We start from the raw sequence: 19,297 nt of genomic DNA, 5'->3' as shown, positions 1-19,297 counted from the left end.
GAAGAGTAATAATGAATATCATCCGTGCTCTACCATTGCAGAATACATTACCCAGCACATAAAAGATACTCTTGAGAGCTCTGAAGCTTAAGGCATTCTGAGGTTCACTCAGCGTTAAAATCATAAGGTTTTGATCATCTCCTACTAAATAGGCCCAGTGTGTTCAGGTTACATACCATTTTGTCATCCCTCAAATCAAAATAGAAACAAAATTATTGTTTCTCCCATTTGCCTTAAATAAGATTGAGATGCTACCAGAGTGTCAACTATATAATACCATTCTCATCTGGTTATTAAAACTGATGCTGATCTTTGGAGGTTCTGGAACAAATCAGACTTGAAGTTCTTAGAGACATGGTAAAGTATGGTACAGAGAAAGCTGACATGTTGGGTGGGGGCGTTTAGGCTCATCCTTCCTTGTATGGTCAGGTGCAGGCAACATAAGGAACAGATATAATAAATATACTACTCCATGAAAAAAATGTTCTCAGAGTAGATTGTTTTCTTCTTGTGCACTTACACTATGGCAGCCATTTCCCTGTCTTCAAAGGCTGTACATACTAGCAGGCAATGCCTAATCTCCCTGACACGGTGTATAAATCTTTGAAATCTTGCCAGCAAGATGTTGTGTAATTGACTGCATGAAGCTAGACCTACTCTGATTCTAACAGTTTGAGGAAAGAAGCAATAACAGAACAATGGAGAACAATCAACAATGGTTTGGCCACTGATGATGACAATTACTAGTTCTAGTGTATATTGCAATATGTCATATTTATGAAGCTAGGATTTGGAAGAAGAAAAATGTTCTATTTTATGCCCACAGATGAGCTCATTAAGACAGCATCTCCATGTTTTTAATGGCTATATCCGCCTACTAAAAGTTTCCTCTCTCCTTCCCAAGATTCATCCTTTTGTTTTGATTTTTTTTTTTTAGTTATACTTAGTATTTGAACTGTACATTGGAAGTCATCTCTATATACAATATTTAAAATTAGTTCAACGCTGATTCACTGAAACTAAATCATGAACACCTAAGTGGAATGAGGGGAAAAGGAAAGGTTTCTTTGACCATATGTTCTTATATTCTCTCAATAAATAATTTAATTGGATCATATCTGGTAATCACAAACACAATAATAATAGTCAATGTGGATAAGCGAAAGCAGCAAGACAACAAAAAGCTTTAGCCCTGCTTCCAGTACTAACCTGAGTCTATTATTTGTAAAAGCAATCTAAAACTTTTCTGCTTGTTCTTTGCCTGTACAGGATTATAATACTTCTCCCTTGCAGAGAAGATGTGAAAGCCTATCGGGGATAAGCATGTGGAATTTTACAATATAAAGGTGAAAAATGCTGAGCAAACATGCAGCCTTTCAGAACAGGATGCCTGCCTAAAGTGTTGCTAGTTCAACTATGTACTAACTACCTGATGAGGCTTAAAAACCCCACAGGGCATGGAGGATTCCTTTATAACAGCATTTATGACATCAGATTTCAGCAACCTGTAGTTTGCCACCTCTATAATTTAAAGGTTATGTAAACATGGCAATTAACCTAGAACTTGAAGCCTTCAGTATTCTGGTTTTTGTACAAATAAAGACAAACTTAGACTGAGTGATTAAAAAATAAGAAATTCTGGGGACCACATACTTCTTCAAATTAATCTCACTGCAAGTACTTCCTTTAAGAGTTAATAAAAAGGTGTATCAAAAACATGAAACCAAAGCATCTTCCTGGAAGTGAAATTTATTTTCCTTAGACAAGACCAGTAGCTGTCTCTCAGCAGTGCACAGCCTTGTCAGTTCATTAAATTTTCTGCTTTGAAAAATTTCAAAGTAAAAATTTTGCAAGTTGAACCTCTAACATACTAGATACAGCTCAATTATACTTACATCCATTTATTTAACATTACAAAACAGATCTGTTTTAAGTGTAACCTACACTCTCACTCTATCTTAGATCATTTGTGCCTGCCCAAGACTTAGTAAATTTAGTTTTCACCTTACTAGTGTGAGCCTAAGAGTACTCGGTTGTTCCTTTTGATCAGAAACTGCATAAGCAGAATTCATACTCTAAACCTCTAATTAGGGTCTTCAACTGGCATAAACTGGTTTTTATTGACTGCACTAGAAACTTTTGTCATCTGAAAATCTACCCACTGATGTAAAGGGTAGAATGAAGAGGTTTACCTCATGATCATGGGCTGGCTGTCTTGCTCCATCTGAAAAAGAAAAAACAAACAAGAGATCCCCCAAACCCGTAAGATTTGAGAAAACAAAAACCAAATTAAAGCAGCTACACAAACATAATCACAGAACAGTTACAGACCAAAAACTTGTGCAGCTTTCCTAGTAAGTCACATAGAAGCTGCGTCTAACTTTGGTGCTTTTAATGCAAATCCTCCAATAAATTTATATAGTTAAATTTACATAAATTAATCACTTTACACACAGCTGATACAAATGCCATAGAAAGAGCAAATCCACTTTTTAACAAGCCTTTAAATCAAAGGCTTTAAATGAGTGTCAGTTTACACAACTAGTTGTGAATCTTCTGTTGTTCCAGGCACATATTTTTGTCCCATCCAATACCTTGTCTGTGTGATTTGCCTTTTTGTCTGTCCTGTGCTTTCCTGCTAAAGACTTTGTAGGCTTCAGTCTTCTGATACTGCTCCAGCTCCCGCATATAACGCTCCTTATCTCTATCTGCTTCATCAAGGTATCGCTGAAACAAAAAAGTCCAAGAGTTTCAGGGAGTTTCCTCCCCTTCAGGAGGAAGGGAAGAAAAACAACTTGTCAGATGAAGTGCTGATCCATTTCACCTATGCAAACAGGAAAGGAGTGAAGAAACAATGAGAATGTACGTGAGATGCAAAGATATAAGACTTCTGGATAATATTACTGCATTCTGGTGTCCTTTTTTTTTTTTTTTTTGTAATTCAGATCACTATTCTGTTCACTCTTTTTTGTTAGATCTAGAAGTAACCTGCTACTAAGCTACTCAATTGAACTGAATATCACCTACGTAGGGACTTCAGAATTGCCTTTCTGTGGCCAGGATTAAATGCTGCCAAGCAGGAATGCCTGAACAGATCAAGCTTTAACGTTCAGATCTGTCACAGCTCCACAGAAAAAAAGCACTACCACTCTACTACCACACACTTTGCCTGTCTAAGAAGCAAACAAAACATCATGGCTATTGGAAAAAGAGTAGCACAAAGATAAAAGAGCCCAGGTGATATCAATTTAAGCTATCAATGATTAGGTTAAAAGAAAACTTCAGGCCAGAAAAAAAAAAAACAAACCACACGTGCATAATAGAATGAACTTAACTGGAGAACTCTTCAGGGGAATCGATGAACTGAAAACAATTTAAGGAGTGGTCACAACACTTACTAAAGGGATTATTTCAAGAAAAAAGTAATTTCCCCAATTTTTCCCCGCAACAAGTTTAAAATTCAATGGTAATAAGTATTCAATCTGAGTGAACATTAGTCACTGGGTATGCCTTTTATTTTCATTAAGTCATCACACCAATACATATAATAGTTATAAATTTCATGCATTTGCAAAACTCTTGTGACCCTGCTGCGGACACCGTTAACCTTCTGGACTGGGGTGCAAATTTAGTGATGCTGGGTTTGCGTTTCTTTTGGATATTGTATTCTTCCAGAAGACATTAATTCTTCTCTTCTATCTCCAGCAATGTGCTGCTAAAAGAGTACAGTAACCGAGTCAAAAACAACACAAGTTTTTCCTGCTTAACTTGCGTTTTGGACGGATTTTCTCACAGAAAGATTTCTGATGCACTACCTGTAAGTAGATGTCCTAGGTTTTCTAGTACAAATCTATACAGTTCTTTAAATATTTCCCCATACAAGGGAACAAGAAGAAGAATGATTTTTAGGGTGTTTGCTCTATGACTATAGTAACGGTCTTTTTGGAGTGGAGACTCACTATTTGGTCCGTCCAGTTAGCTCAACGGTCCTTGTGCTCACCAAATGGCAAAGGAAATAGCAGGACTGCAGGGCTGGAACAGGGGAAACGCAAGACTTGCCCTTCAGCTGTTATACTGGACAACTAGTTTGCTGTTGCTGGAGCTCAGATGCAAGAGCAGGATTTCAGACACACTTTTCCCCTGGATTACAGGACACTATCCCACACACAGCAGTATACATACTATGACTCCACTGCTTGTTTCAGAACAATTTCATAGTTGTTAGCTAGCCAAAACCAAGCTTACTCAGCTTCAACAAGAAATTTTGGCTGTTGTATTAGAGATAGGAGTTCCCAAGCAGCAGTGGCCTTCACTGCCTTAGTAAAAAAGGGCAGGAGAAACTGAAGGCAAGGAAGTGCTCAGCAGCCTTTCCCTGACCTGCTATAGACTAGAAACTCACAGCTTTACTCAAAGTACAGATTCCCTGGGGCTTCAAAAAGCAGCACACAGAATAGAGATTTGAACTCAATCTCCTTCTTCCTAGTTTAAAAAAGGTAAAATAAAAATCTGTCTTGGATACGATAAGAATATGTTAAGGGCAAGGTGTAGAGGGGCAGAATGTCTTACTCTCTTCCCTCCCTCTCCCAGCAGACAGCAACATTATTCTCACTACAGATGGGTTACAAAATCAACTGCTTTACTGTTACACAAATTTTCCATTATGATTTACACAGTATGCCGATGCACCATTTTGTAATATCTCTGTATAACTTACATTCTACAAGCCTAGTAAAAAGTGACAAAAGGAACTCTTGTTTTTTGCTTCATCCAGCCAACATAAAAACTTTTAAGCGTTTTGTCCTTAAAGTATCTTCAAAAGCTTAAACGTCCTGATAAATTCATGTGATAACATCAAGTTGCACTGTGACTGAACTACTGCTTTGCTGTAATCTCCCATTGGCAATGAGGTGCAGATGGCCACACACCCATTAGCAATTACAAAGTGCTCTCTGGAAGGAGTTAAAAGAACCAGACCCGACACTGCCCTGGTCTTCATTCACCTATCAGACCCTGCAGAAGGCCACAGCAGTCCCAATTAGAAGACATCACGTTCTGACTGAAAGGTGGGAAAAACCCTTTTCCTGAGTTAACGTGAGTAGAAAATAGAATAAGTAACTCACTGTCCCATCCATCATACGGATCTCAACTTTGTTTCTAGGGCTAACAATACTTTAAAACATTGTCTAGAAGTTCATTCATGTTAACCATCTCCTTCAGTAACCTGTCCTTTCAGGTCTGCTTGTCTTAGATTAAGACACCAGATGTTTATATACATTGAGGAGTTTATAAAATAAACAGAACTGCAAAATCCTTCAAGGAGTTCTGAAATTCTGCTAAGTTCTCCTCAGCCACAGTGAATAAATGCCTGCCTCATCCTTCTAGTGACTTTGGCTTTGGAAACCAGTAGGTCTCAGCTGTATAGGAGTTAGGTACAACAGAGTTACACCCAGATGAATCACGCAAACCCTGCGATGTCTCAGCAGAGCAATCCCACCTGTTCTACATATATCCTGGCACTGTCTAGAGGACACAGTTCTCCTCAAGTCACACCTGGATGAGATGCTACAGACCTACCAGCGTTCATTATTTGAACTCTGGAGGATCCGCACCCCTTATTTTGAAATATATTCCTAACCACAACTTTAATCAAAAGCCTATGTTAACTTCCTCACTAAACAGCAATATTCCCATTTAACAGTAATCATAATCCAACAAGGAAAAGGGAGTTTAATGGTACCCGTTTCTCCTCAGGAGGCAGTTTACTCCATTCATTGCCCAGCATCCTGGTGATCTCTGGGAAAGGGACTTCAGGCCTCTTCGCTCGAAGCTGCTCCCTACGCTCATTCATGAATCGCACATACCCTGTGAGGGGGGATTTGGGGGCATTGGTGTCCCTAAGGGGTTTCTTCCTCTTTCTCCCTTTGGCCCAGCCTCCTCGTTTAGTTCTTTGCTGCTGCAAAATGAAAATGGAAGAAAATTCAGATTGAAGGAAAAGAATTACCACCTCTGGAAGGAATAAATACTCATGTCTTAAGCATTTGCATGAGGAGTACACTGCTGCAATACATCTTTTTATGGACATAAGTTTCAAACCTTACTTTAGAGCAATCCTGACTTCAAGAAAAGCCAAAGAAGTCTCATTGTGAAAAGCTGTTTGCAGTATCTCCTGATCCACAGGGACAATAAAATAACATTTGCATCAACTACTGACTGTAAAACCACGAGGACTGATAACCCATGAAATTATCATCCTAGCTAATGCAACAGAATTTTTTTTTCTTAGTTGTTTAAACTTATTCTTACCCTCATATACCCTCCCCCCCAAGTCATTTGCCTCAGTATCATGTTTGGAGAGATTCTGTGTATTAGTTAACAATTGGTAACTAGCTACTTTGCCCTTTCCAAATCTTTCATCTTTGTGCATTATGTGCCCAAAATGTGGGTGAAAGGACAGGATACAGGCTTTTCTATTCTATTTTATAGGGTTTTTTTCCCACTAATCACCACCAATAGAGAGATGAACAAACTCCAAAGCAGGGAATATCTTGAGATTTGCCTGTGGCACACTGTGAGCTCACAGAAATAACATAATTACCACTCATCCTCTTGGCTTCATACTACTACTATAGCAATCTCTGGACAACACTGTTTTCTTACAGTACATATGCACAACTGTTCCACTACTTCTCATCTCTCCCCAGATCAACATGTCCCTGACATCAAGTTAGCTTCAGTTGCCCTTCTGGAATTTGACTACTAGTTCAATTAAAGAAGGACCTCACAGAAGATGACAAACTACAAGGAGGAATGTTAAATGCATCTATCAAAAAAAACCTCAAGCCACTTTCTTGTCAAACTTCAGTACCTTCGTGTTTTAGTCACCAGGAATCAGTGCGGGATGGCACACAACATACAGTCTAAAGCAGCAAGCATAATGCTTTCAGAAACATCATTTACTCCCAAAAGAGTACAATGTCACCTTCCTGACTCACAAGAGAGAAAATAAATTGTGGCAGCTGAACATCCAGCCTTCAGAAAAAGACAGAATGCAGCACCAGCCTGTGGACGGGGCTGGCTCAGCTGGAGGGATGCATGCTGCTCTCTGTACACGAGGCCAGCCAGCTCTCCCCAGCCAGCTGCGTGCAGCTGTGCAACACAGGAGAAAACCAGAGAGAATCAAAAGATGAAAATGGCAAATGGATGAAAATTTGTGATCCTATCCAAAAAAATCTGAGTAGGTAAAGGCAAGCTATGACAAAACTCCATGCTTTTGCTTCATTGAGAATTCACTATTATTTCATCTCACCTCCTCCTCAGGCTTCTGCTCAGTGTTTTCAGCAGTATTAGAGGACTCATTCTGCAGCTGCTGAACCTGTGACAAATCCTCCACCAAATCTGGGTTATTCACTGACTGTGAAGCTCCACCACTGAATGAACTCTCAGAATGAGCTACTCTGAAAAAGCACATAATAGCAAAAGAAAACCCTTTAATCATCATATTGCTAAATAATTTCCTCCCTAAAACATGCAAAAATGTTGCAAATATATTCAGTTTTTATACTAGCCAGAAAAAAATATATATTTTAGAGTCATTTTTTATGAACTGGCTGTTCTATCCAAGCAACTGCTATAACTACTATAATTACTATGGACTTGCAAAGACAGTTTGATTTTCAAAGTGGTATTCTGTTTAATTTCTAGTGAAGCTTTTGATTATACAAACAACTGCCAAGCAAGTAAATGTCTGGATCAGAAATCAGAAAGCATGAACATACGCTTCTTCAAAAATACCGTAAGGATTTTGAAATTAATGGTTTCATCTTCAACCAATATACACCTTTCTGGATGCATTCACTGTATTTCTCCACAAATACTCTTAAAGGTTTGTGGTTGTGTACGATTTTGGATTGAACTCCATTCAACAATTTCCTGTTGATATGTGTGGGTACTTAAAGCACCAACTTGACTAGGTCCTTACAGGCTCCTGAATGGCCACTAATTTTATTGCAAGAGCTGTATCAATCAACCTTACTTCAAGGGCAAGCTGTTTGGAGGTAAAACCAAAAAAAGCACGTACACAGAAATATTTCTGAAGGTAGGGAGAGAAAGATAAGCACGTATTTTGGGGCAACAACCCCACAGTCATTGTCACAACTTTGTTCTGTTGTGACAAATTAATATAAAATTTTGGGACTCATATCAGATTCCAATCCCTTTTTGAACCAGGCTAAAGATTACTTGGCCTTGCCCAGTTACATTCATGAAAATTACTACAACAGCAGTGTATGCTTCAAATCTTTCTTAATTTACTCAGATCTACAGCTGCTTACATGCACACCAGATTTTAAATATTTAAAATAATTGTTCCTGTTAACGTAGAATACAGCTATATAAAAATCAGAATATATTAACAGAATTGTTAGCTGAATGCCTACGGAAAAAGTTGTCTTTAAATAGAGAGAACAGTTTATTTTTATTACTCACTGATCAGCTATTGTGACATAATTACTAGTAAAGATACAAGGGCTGGAGAGATCTGTTCCTGACTTTCAGACACCAGATTGAGTTCATATTACTAACAGTTAGAGAAGAACAAAAGGAACAAAGCATACACACTTCTATAAGTTAATTATATTTGGTACGTGTCAAAAAGAAAAATGGAATAATACAGTTTCTTAGAATCACTGTTACAGTTCTGTCCTGAAAGACAACTTATTTCTCAATTGTGATTTTAAAAGAAGCCACTGTTTCAGTCTGTAAAAGCAGAGTCAGTCTGACAAAAATGACAGACATCAGTTTCTCAGTGATTTTCAGAAATCAGTGATGAACAGTGTATTTTTAATAGAAATAATTTCTGTAGCATGGACGACTGTAACACCTTTACTCTTTGCCCCCATCATGCTGTCTGTCTTTAAAATCCTAGTGAAGCAAACTTAAAAAGATAAGAAACATTCAACAAAAGTTTGTGATCATTTCCATCAGTTCAGAAGAGTCCTGGTTTCTTCTAAATACAGTCCTGTGACGTTCTATCAAGGCCAAGGGAGTGTTGTAGGATTTATTTTTGTTGGTTTTGTTTGTTTGTTTGTTTTAAATCTCTTTAAATGTCCTCTTCCCACTGAAACAGTTTCCCTGGCAAGTCCAGAGATTGTATCTATCAGCTACAGGTTAAAAAGAAGTAGTTGCTTACCCAGTTACAGTAATTTCACTACCTTCCTTAGATCCATCTTCATCAGTAAAAAGTGGAGGAAGGTTGGAGCCAACCACCAAGTTCTCCATATCTCTGGTTTAAAAAAAAATATGTTAATAATCTTATTGTTTCCCTTCAGCAGCACTTCAGTTTAAACATCACAACATTTTAAACCTATAAACGAATCGGCCTGTAGTACCAGACTGGCCTGAGGACCAACCCTATAGGCAGCTGTGCTCAAGGTCAGAGAACAAAGATCATAAATGATGCTTCAGTTCAGAGTTTCCCTCTTAACTGAGCCCTACGCCAGTGCCACAGTGATGCTAGAAATCATGCTGTAGCATTCTATTTTATCCCTTGAGAGAGAAATTTTCATTCTCATACTCAGCACACAGGTACATAAATGCCACTCTTCCAATCCATGTTCCTGTTCATCCTTCACCGTGCACCCTTCACCACAGAGGTTTCTTTGTTGATCCCAAAAGAAAATGGAAACTAAGTCTCAAATTAAGTTTCAAATTAAGATTGTATTTTATATTCCTCGTCCATATTTTCACAATATATCTATGTACGTAGTTGAGTATTACGGCCAAGTACAGAAAACAGCAGTGTTAGGTATTATTTTAAGCTTCAACTCACATACAATAGTTACAGAAGCAAGCAGTTTGAGGCACAACATACTTCTCATTCAATACGAACTGTTCCCAAGTTAGAATTGCTTTCTTTTGTATCCTTATAGGCTGCCATAGGAATTTGATGTGAGATAAGAAATCCAAAGAAGAATTAAATTAATTCATCCCATTTCTTACTAAGATACTGGACTGTTTTGTTGTAGGGGGAAAAAATTTCCCCAAACAAAAAGAAACTCACTCTATGATTATGAGTTGCAGTTTCAGCCCATTTTCAAGGGCCATACCAGTTAATTTTCTATTCCTTCAGTTTAAAAGTCACCTTTGATGAGGTACCAGATATTCAACCTCAGTATTGCTATCCCTTGCAGCTAGTGTTTGGAGGGACTGATGTGAGTTATAAACTTGTGCTGCTTTCTCCTGGATTGGTATGCCTTCTGCTCAGCACTGAAATCAAAGTGATTCGAGACACAAAATCCTGCTTCTTGTTTTTAACATCATATGTGTTTTCCCACACCCCACCCCAGTTCCATAGGTAAAGGTTTTATACAAACAAAAGTAATAACACCATTTCTTGCATCTTATATCACCTGCAGATCCCTACTACAAGTACTACATCTGATATGATGTGAAACTTGTGCAAACAAACCAGTGAATACAGCAGACCACCCAAACAGGTGAGCACTCTGCTCCTACTCAAAGGACTTTGGGTGTGTGAGACATTTATCCCACAGCTGTATTTGGTTAGAACTGGTCAAAGGACTCAAAAGGCTATTCTCAGGAACCAAGAGTGTAATCTGCCTGACATTCTGTTTTGAGATCATGAGCTCTGCTCTATTCGTTTCATGCCTCCCTTTGAAAACATAAGAATATCTACACCCTTTAGCAACAGCTCCATACCTTCATAAGGTGCTACAGATGTTAGCTGATAAATTAATCTCTGGCAAGTCTCCAATTTGTTCAGTTAATGCTCACAGCAGATCAGTTGAAGATCTCCATGAAACAGGCATTGTGTCGATCTAATTTCCACCACGATGTTACCTTCAGTTTCCAAAGACGACTATCTTTCCTATACAGACAGGAAGTCCAAGAAAGTAGTTACCTTCTCTCACTTTTCAGATGACATTCACCCTTTTCTCTTATGCTTTTCCAGCTGTAGAGATACTTAGATCATCCTGAATAATCATTCTGATTCCTTATCTAGAAAATAGAGCTAGGCAGACTGCTTCTAGGTGGTACAGACATTGACCTCTAGCAGAGAAACAGCCTTTATCATATATAGGAAAGTCTCAACCAGGAATGAAGAAATCTAATTCCTACTCTATCATTATAAACCACAAACTGAGTATAGTTTAGGGGGCTCAGCCTCAACAGAGATGTGGCAAAGCTGGAGACTGTCCAGCAAGGGCTGTCAAGATGGTCAGGGACCTAAAGCACCTGACCTGATAAAGAGATGTTGAAGAAACTGGGCTTGCTCAGTCTGGCAAAGAAGGCTAAGGGCAAATCCAACAGGTGCCTCAAGCTACCTGATGGAAGTAGCAAAGATGACAGAACCAAACTCTCAGTAGTTATGTAGGCATTTGCACGTTCATATGGGACACCAAGAGGTTACCAGGGAAGTGGTGGTGGCGGCATCTATCCTTGCAGATCTTAAATGCTCAGTTACACAAAGCTGTAACTGACCTAAACTAGTGTTGGCAACAGTCCTCCTTTGAGTGGGAGTCTAGACTAAGATGACCTCCAAAGGTCACTTCCAAGCAACATCGGCAGTTCCCTGAACCGCAACTCATTGTTATGCTTTCTTTCAAATACTAGAATCTCTGACATAAAAAAGAAGAAAGCTCAAATAATACAATGCTTTTAGGAAAAGCGATGAGATAGTATGATGGAACATATAGGATTTTAACTCTTCAATAAGGAAGTGCAAACAATACACACAGAAAAGAATCTACATCAAGGTTGGGTCATCATGTATTACAAGGAAATATGAAAATTCAACTGATTTGAAGAATGTGCTCTTCAATGATGCCCAGAAAGCTGTTTAAGCACAGCTACTAAATATACAACAAATTGCTTCATGCAGTTGTCAGGTGAAAGAATAAGGAAGCTTGCTTTATGTTGCACAATCTTTTAGTTTTGTCAGTCAAAAGCTTTAAATTAGTATCTTCAAAAAAGGAAGCTTCAGCAATCAGACTAAACCCTTGCAAATTATTTATTTATTCATATATATGAAAAGCTTTATGCATGTCTGAAAAAATAAAATAGCTTGCTTTGTTATCCAGGCACCTCCAGCAGCCTTCCTGGGGTCAAGGACCTCTCCTCAACCTCACCACACCAGTCTACTTGCACTCAGCATTCCCACACATGCCTTAAAAGAATACATATCCTCTGCATCTGAACATACCATTACCAAGTCTGTCCCTCATGCCCACTGTGACCTTTTCACCAGGTCCCCATATGTCTGTTCACATCTGGACCTAGTCAGCAGCAACAGAGTCTAAGCTTACTTTCAATCTGTGGGGCGGCAGCCGGACATCAACCTTAAGAACATACAAACAGAACACAAACACAGGAAGCTGGGAGAACACACACTTCGTTCTTTAATTTTATTTTTTCTTATTTAACCCATATGCTTTAGATACTAACTCTTTCAGTTGATACTGAGCCACACCCTAAAGAAAATTTAACATCAATGAATTTATTATGCCTTCTAATCTATTCCAGAAAGCAAGAAAATAAGACAGTTCCCTCAAAAGCTCAATGAGTACAGATGGGAACCCACCCAAGTCTCAGTCACATTTCTCATGGATAACTGTCCCATGTCTTTGTTCTAAAGTTGCTATCTACTAGTTTCAACCCCACTGTGGAGCTACATGTTCATTTCAGGACCATAACAAAATGAACAAACCAAAAATCTGAGGAAGAGAACAGTAATGGGGAAGGAACCGAATTGCTGCTTCTCAAACTTGAGCCTTTACAGAATTCACAGGAATTGAAAAGGACAGTTGGCAAGTCCCATCCAGTTTAATATTTGTGCAGTGTTGTCAATTTAAGCTCTGGCTAAAGCATTTAGTAAGACACATTTGATTAAATTCAAGGCACAAAAACCAATGTACACTTAGTTTTTCAATGGCTAACATATATCCTATTTTCATTTTTTAACTATTACTACCAAAATAAAAGTGAAAGTGCTGTTAAACTCTAAACCTTTATAAGCACTACAATGCAACGCAAGGAAGCATCATGTTCAAATAAAACCAATTCAAACTAAAGCAGCTCTGAGTTCACTGTACTACACAACTAGTTGTACTTGTTCAAGAAAGCAACCAGCTAAGCAGGTTTTTTTATTATCAGCAGCATTTGATAAGGTGCTTGAGGAACTGTTATTTACTTTGGGATAGATCAGTCCGGGAAGATCCAGCATGGACTCAACTATACTCCCTTTATAACTTCTGTAAGGTGAGGCAAAGATTACAACCACACCGAAGTGTAACGCTCAATCTTACCACCACTTCGAGTTTCCATAATGATTCTGCTTCAATTTTAAGCACAATACTGCTCCACCAGAAACACTGTTCTAAGAATGCCAGCAGAAGACATACACTTCTCACTACTAGAGACAAGCCAATACAGTCAGCAACACATTTTTCTGACTTAACCTTATTTGCAAATACTCCAGGCTTTCCTGTGCACTGCTTTTACTCCCAAGGGCAGACTCCACAGGAACTTGAGATTTAGGTTGGGGTTTTTTTCCCCTTGTATTTCCTACATCCAGCATAACAGTGGTCAGTTGTGGAACAGCAGTAACAACCTGATGTACAGAGGCTGGAACAGTTTTTGGATGTCTGGTTTGGGGTGCACTACCAACCAGTATTTAAAAAAGATAAACAAACAACAGCAAAAACCCCCAAGTATAAGGATCAAGGAGGAAGAGTGCAAGCTGGAGCTTCAGAGAATAAAGCAGCATTATGTGTGCAGAAGTCCAAGGCCAAGAAAAACACCAGTGAAGAACAAGTTTCCTACCGTTCCATGCTGTCAGTGTTTAAACATTGGTAAGATTTCCAAAGAGCCATTAGGCACATATACTAACATAACCTCTTCATGAGCCTAAAGAAGATTCTATATTACCCTAAGCCACCCAAAATTTGGCTTAATATATGCTTCTCTTTCTCTGCCTTCCCTCATCTCTCGGGGAAAACAAAAGCTTCATAGAGTAGGAAATCTACAACAGTATTCTGTAACTTTCAGTTTAAATCTTCTAGTTGGATGCTTCAGCTGCATTCATTGAGAAATCATACTTAATACTACAGAGTGTGCCAACACGGTTTTACAGTATGATTTGGGAAATGAAAGAAAAACTTATACAGCATAAAGATCTAAGTACTATTACACACAAAGGGAAGAATCAAACAGTAATCAAATACCTTTCAAAACCAGGAGTATAGTTTAAATAAACTTTCTTAATTTCTTTTCAAATTAACTTTTGTGGGCAGTGCCATGTAATTGTAACATTATTCTAGTGGGAAAGATGAAGTAGCTGACTTGTATTTTGGGTAGGCTGAAAGACACCGTGACCCAACTTCTAGTCACATCTGTACAGTAGAACGAAAAGGTTAAAAGAAGGTAGTTGTAAAACGAGGGTGAGAACAAAACTGTGAAAGGAGCTAAACAGAAAGACTGACTTTTCTGCAATATCATTCCTATGTTTGCAATGTTACTGCTGCTATTATAGGGCAGCAAGACCTATACACATGGGTGATGTGTAATTGAAAGCCCAAGTTTTAAGAGCCTTTTATGCATGTAATAGGTGGAGGGTAAAATTTGTCACAGTCAACCTTTTCTTCAAATAATCAGATAATTTACAATGTGCAATGACACAATTTCATCTAGCAGACCACCTCAATGTAGCACATTTGCATTGTTATTTTTCAGAGGAGACTAGTAGAGTCAAGAGTAGAACATGTTCATGGCCAGACTGTTACAACAACGCAAGCTACAAACAGCAATTCTTCTCTTAACACTGTAGACTGTTGTCTCATGGCTCACAGATCAAGAAAGAGCCTCTTCCAGACCCAAAGCAATTACTGTACATTCTCCAAAAAGTTCATTGTTTCCACAAAATGTAACTTGGTTTGCTTGTGTGAAGTGATTCACAACATATTGAAATGAGGCTGGACTCTACAGTGTCTGGACAGGTCTGGTCATGCAGGAAGTCACTGCTAAATGCAGACTGACTTCTTACTCATCCATCCCAAGGCCACATGGAATCTTAAGATGGGCCTGAACACTGAAAAAAATGGTGAAAAGAGTCCTTAGCAACATTGCCTTTTCTATAACTACATCATATCAGATGATCTTAAGAAAAAAAAATAATCAAGAATTACTAAACTATTTATCCATCCAATTAAAAGGTAAGGTTATAAATACATATCTATTACAGTTAAGCATATTTAAATATGAAGTCAGCATCAGAAATCTGACTTACAGCCTGACTATAAAACACCACAGGAATTTCAGCTGCCTCATTGCTAACTCTAGTTTCAGAAATGTTAGTGCTGAGTGGAAGATTTTTCTCCCATACTTCCTACTCCTGAAGTCTCTCATCCTTCTTTGCCAGAATAGCTCCAAACGTTACCATTCAGAGGTTAACAGATTAAAAATAAATGATCTTCTGCTACGTCACAGAAGAACCACAGTACTCCTTATCTAAGCACCAGGATCCAAGATCTTCATAGTGTAAGTAATTTAAACTTGGAAGACTTACTGAGAAAAAAACCCCATAGGATCATCACTTCCTATGTCTGTCCACATGTAGCCAGAATATCAGAAAGATAACTGAAGCAAGAACATCTCCAATTAAAACCACAATGCTTTTGGAGCTGTCAGAAGTTCAGATTCTCTCAACAGCAGCATTTTCTTCCATCAAGCCAGAGGAGAAACGTACTATTGAACAACATTGACTGCAAAAATCAGATTTTACTTTTTCCCTACAGGCAACTCATTAGACAAAGGTCTTTGTGACTATAAAAATTGCAAGCCAAACTTAATGGGATGAAGGTTTTTCTGTCAGACCAGTAAGTATATACCAGAGAACAGCCCAATGCTTTTGTTTTTACTTCTTGCCAGTAAAAACAAAGAAACACTAGTGACCAAATAAAAAGCTTGCAAGAAAAAAATTCCAGAGTTCCACTGCATTTCCAAACAACTTAAAGAAAGAAGGGAAAGATGTAAAGCTTAGTTTTATGCTTAGTTTGTCTGGATCCTTGTGGCAAATGCCAACAAAGCTATTAATACTTAAACAACAGTAACAGCTGCCAAAAATCTGCAAAAAAACTATTTTTTAAAACCACAAGTGTTCAACCCTATATTCTACTCTTATTTATATAAATGCATTAGGATGGAGCACATACAAGATATCTCACGTATATAAAATCCTCCTGTTTTCTGAAATTTAAGCCCTTATTCACACAGGAAAGGTATACACTCAACCCTGCAGACAAGAGTAAGAATAGCTCCACAGTGAATTCCCTCTCCATTCAAATACATGAAAGAAAATTTTGCATCAGCAATAAACAAGCTTTTTAGCTCACTCAAAGGAAAACAAAAGCCCACAATGAGGTGACTGTACAATGAGTTGTGCTACCCACCTCCAAGTACTAAAATCAGTAACTGTGGTACAGGTACCCATAGAGAAGGCTTTGTTATCCAGCCCTTCATGGCAGTTATTAAGCATCTATGGATTAGGATGGTTCATTTTATTCTAACTTTCTAAATGATAGTACCAGTTGCCATTTAAAATAATACCACTAACATACACAACTCTCCAAAATTAATTTAATCTTTGTGTTAACAGGTTTCACATGAGAAGATACAAACATCCAGATGACAAAAATAAGTATTGCAATAAATCTTAAGAACTTTTTATTTTAATTATCACTCCACCTAAGGTAAGCCCAGTGTTTGATACCAGGGATGGCACTTGCTTTTGTAATTTGCCCATAAACCACCCCTCTGAATTTCCAGTTACTATAGGCAATTTAGTCTACCTCTTCACGTGCTCTGTCATTTGAACATTTCTCTAGCATATGAAGACCTCATATTTCACAGGGCAAAGTTTTCCAATAGCTACTTCTACACTAACAAGGCAAAAAGGACACCTCATTAAAAAAACAAAAACCATCAACTATGTAACAGACACAAACCATGCCTGAAACCACGGTAACTATGTATCATCCAAGACTTGACCAGATCCTGTTAAGCTTCCCCATCAGGAAGTAAATGGTTACTTTCCTTCAAAATTGAAGTTCGGTTCCTCTGATCATTTATGTCTGTAAGACTTAATCATTTCACTCTTTGTGGAATGCAAAAATGAAAATGCCATGAGCAAAGCAGTTCATTAAAAAATATAAATGAACAGAAGTTTTTTATTGTGTTTGCCCAGCTCTAACATTTACCAGCATCATGCAAATGAAATAAGAAACAGTAGTAATTAACACTTGAGGACTACTTTGATTTAAAATACCAAACAAGTATTCTGAGTGTCAGGGAATCCTGATAGTGACTGGCCAGTGAAATGAGAAGTTACATATTTGAAGCAAATAGTTGAAAAGTAGATATACCTGCTGAGACCGAAAAGTTGTTTTAAAGCCATTTTAGCACTTTTGCTCTCTAAGCCTTACTCATCACAAAAGTTGCCAGGAAAGCAGAGCATATACTCCTAGCTCACTTAACTCTGGGAGAGGAAACTAGTTGCTGCCACAGAAGAATAGAGACTGGAATTTCTCTTGCACATATCCAGTAAAACAAGTTATTACTATTTTACAGAGTATGAGGTTGAATGCTTTAGATGTGAGAATACACTGAAAAGGGCATCGAGTATATACTTAAAAGAATGACTCACCACAGGCTTCATGACCCAACACAAAAGCATCTACGTTGACCTCAAGAGCCACAAAGACAGCATGGAACTGGATATTTTACATGCACTGGTATGGGTACAGGGACAAAGGTTAAAGGAAATGAAGTGTGGGAAGAGTCTCACATAAAACAGGCAACTAATTCTGCTTCTGCAAACTTCTGTTTGTAGAAAAGACCCATCTTTAGAAAAAATATGGCATGCCAGCTTCCATATATTTTTGGTCTCATTATTCTGCTGTTGCCTTGCACTATTCCAACACAAAACAAATGAGTTTGAGCAATCAAAAAATCTGGCATTTAAAAGAAATCACAATTTTTAACTAGTCTTCATTGTGCAAAGTAACAGGTATATAAACAGTCACTCTATTCTGCTATTTTTTTTCCCCTTTAAAGATCATCAGAACCGATACTAGCAAATACTTTCTAATAGCAAAAGTAGTGGTGATCTGAGTTGGACTGTTTGCTTCTAACTTGTTCTTAAAGCTCTCCGGTAATGGATTAATACCTATCAGAAATGAAAGTTTGGATGTATATTGCATGAAGTGCACCAAAACCCCTTTTCAGTCAAGGCTCTTCTAACAGTCTTTGATTTGGGATCATTTCACATGCATATCATTGGCATACCAGGATAAAAATTGTATAGACCTCAGACTGATGGAAAAACAAATAAGGAAAACAAGCACAAAAGAACAGACATGAGGTTCAAGCAAGTATCACGGTATCAGTGAACACGGCCTACAAAACCTTGTCTGAATTCATGAAAAAAACCAGAAATGACAGCACGATCCTGCCAAAGCTCCTGGAACAGCAGACAGCTCCTCTGATCAGTGCTACCAAGATTTTAAAGTTGTCTGAGGCCACAGATGAAATGTGTCAAGATAAATGCTACAGGGAAAGACTATACCCAAAATACAAATGAAAAAATTTCGGGAAATTTGAAAAGACTGAAACTATATACTCTTACTAGACACATACCAAGACTCCCCTCTCACCACCGAAAGGGAAAGCACACAGAAATTTTAAAATCATACAATAACCCAAATACTTCCACAGCTCTGTAGAAGAACTTATATCAGCATGAATGTAGACAAGCTAGAGCAAAGCTTTACCTATCCTCATTTTCAGCCACCAAAGGCAACAGGAAATTATACTATTTATAGCATCATGAATGGAAAACAAGGTAAAAAAACCAGTGGCATAGCCTACTGCAGTGGCCTGACTGCTCCCCAATTTTAAGCATTAAGTCAGACATCCAGAGATGTGAGACATATGGGAAGGGGCAGGTAGAGAGCACATTTCTGGAACATCTGTGGCATATATTATGAAAATAATTTTTCAGCTGAAATAGGATTAAAAAGAAAGAACTCATGCCAGGAGCATGCCTAAACACCCTAGGCTGAGTGCTCAAAACAATACATAAACATTTGCAGTATCTCATCTGATCCCCACACCACTTGAACAAATTGCTGTTGAGGACAGTGGTTAACCTCTTCCCACCGTCTTCCTTACTGATGCTGCAATCTCTCCTTTGTGCCTATCCTGTCATATCATAGGGAAAAAGTCA

General features: G+C 38.1%; 1 protein-coding gene across 5 annotated transcripts in view; it reads right to left on the bottom strand.

The window, feature by feature from the left end:
- HMG20A (high mobility group 20A) overlaps window positions 1-19,297 on the bottom strand; it is a 43,545-nt gene that overhangs the window by 9,141 nt on the left and 15,107 nt on the right. For 3 of the 5 annotated variants that reach the window (XM_040600782.1, XM_040600781.1, XM_040600779.1), the window contains exons 2-7: window positions 10,717-10,885; window positions 9,188-9,280; window positions 7,307-7,454; window positions 5,738-5,953; window positions 2,595-2,727; window positions 2,193-2,224 (exon numbers count right to left, since the gene is read on the bottom strand). In XM_040600782.1, the coding sequence (XP_040456716.1) occupies window positions 2,193-2,224; window positions 2,595-2,727; window positions 5,738-5,953; window positions 7,307-7,454; window positions 9,188-9,276 (618 nt within the window). In that variant the 5' untranslated portion in view covers window positions 9,277-9,280; window positions 10,717-10,885. The remainder of the gene's footprint in view (window positions 1-2,192; window positions 2,225-2,594; window positions 2,728-5,737; window positions 5,954-7,306; window positions 7,455-9,187; window positions 9,281-10,716; window positions 10,886-19,297) is intronic. The other 2 variants (XM_040600780.1, XM_040600783.1) reach the window with 1 other exon arrangement.

This window comes from Falco naumanni, chromosome 7 (assembly GCF_017639655.2).
Source record: "Falco naumanni isolate bFalNau1 chromosome 7, bFalNau1.pat, whole genome shotgun sequence".
NCBI classification, from domain to species: domain Eukaryota; kingdom Metazoa; phylum Chordata; class Aves; order Falconiformes; family Falconidae; genus Falco; species Falco naumanni.
The sequence above is the reverse complement of the archived record's forward strand: the minus strand, read 5'-3'. Positions and strand labels throughout refer to the sequence as shown.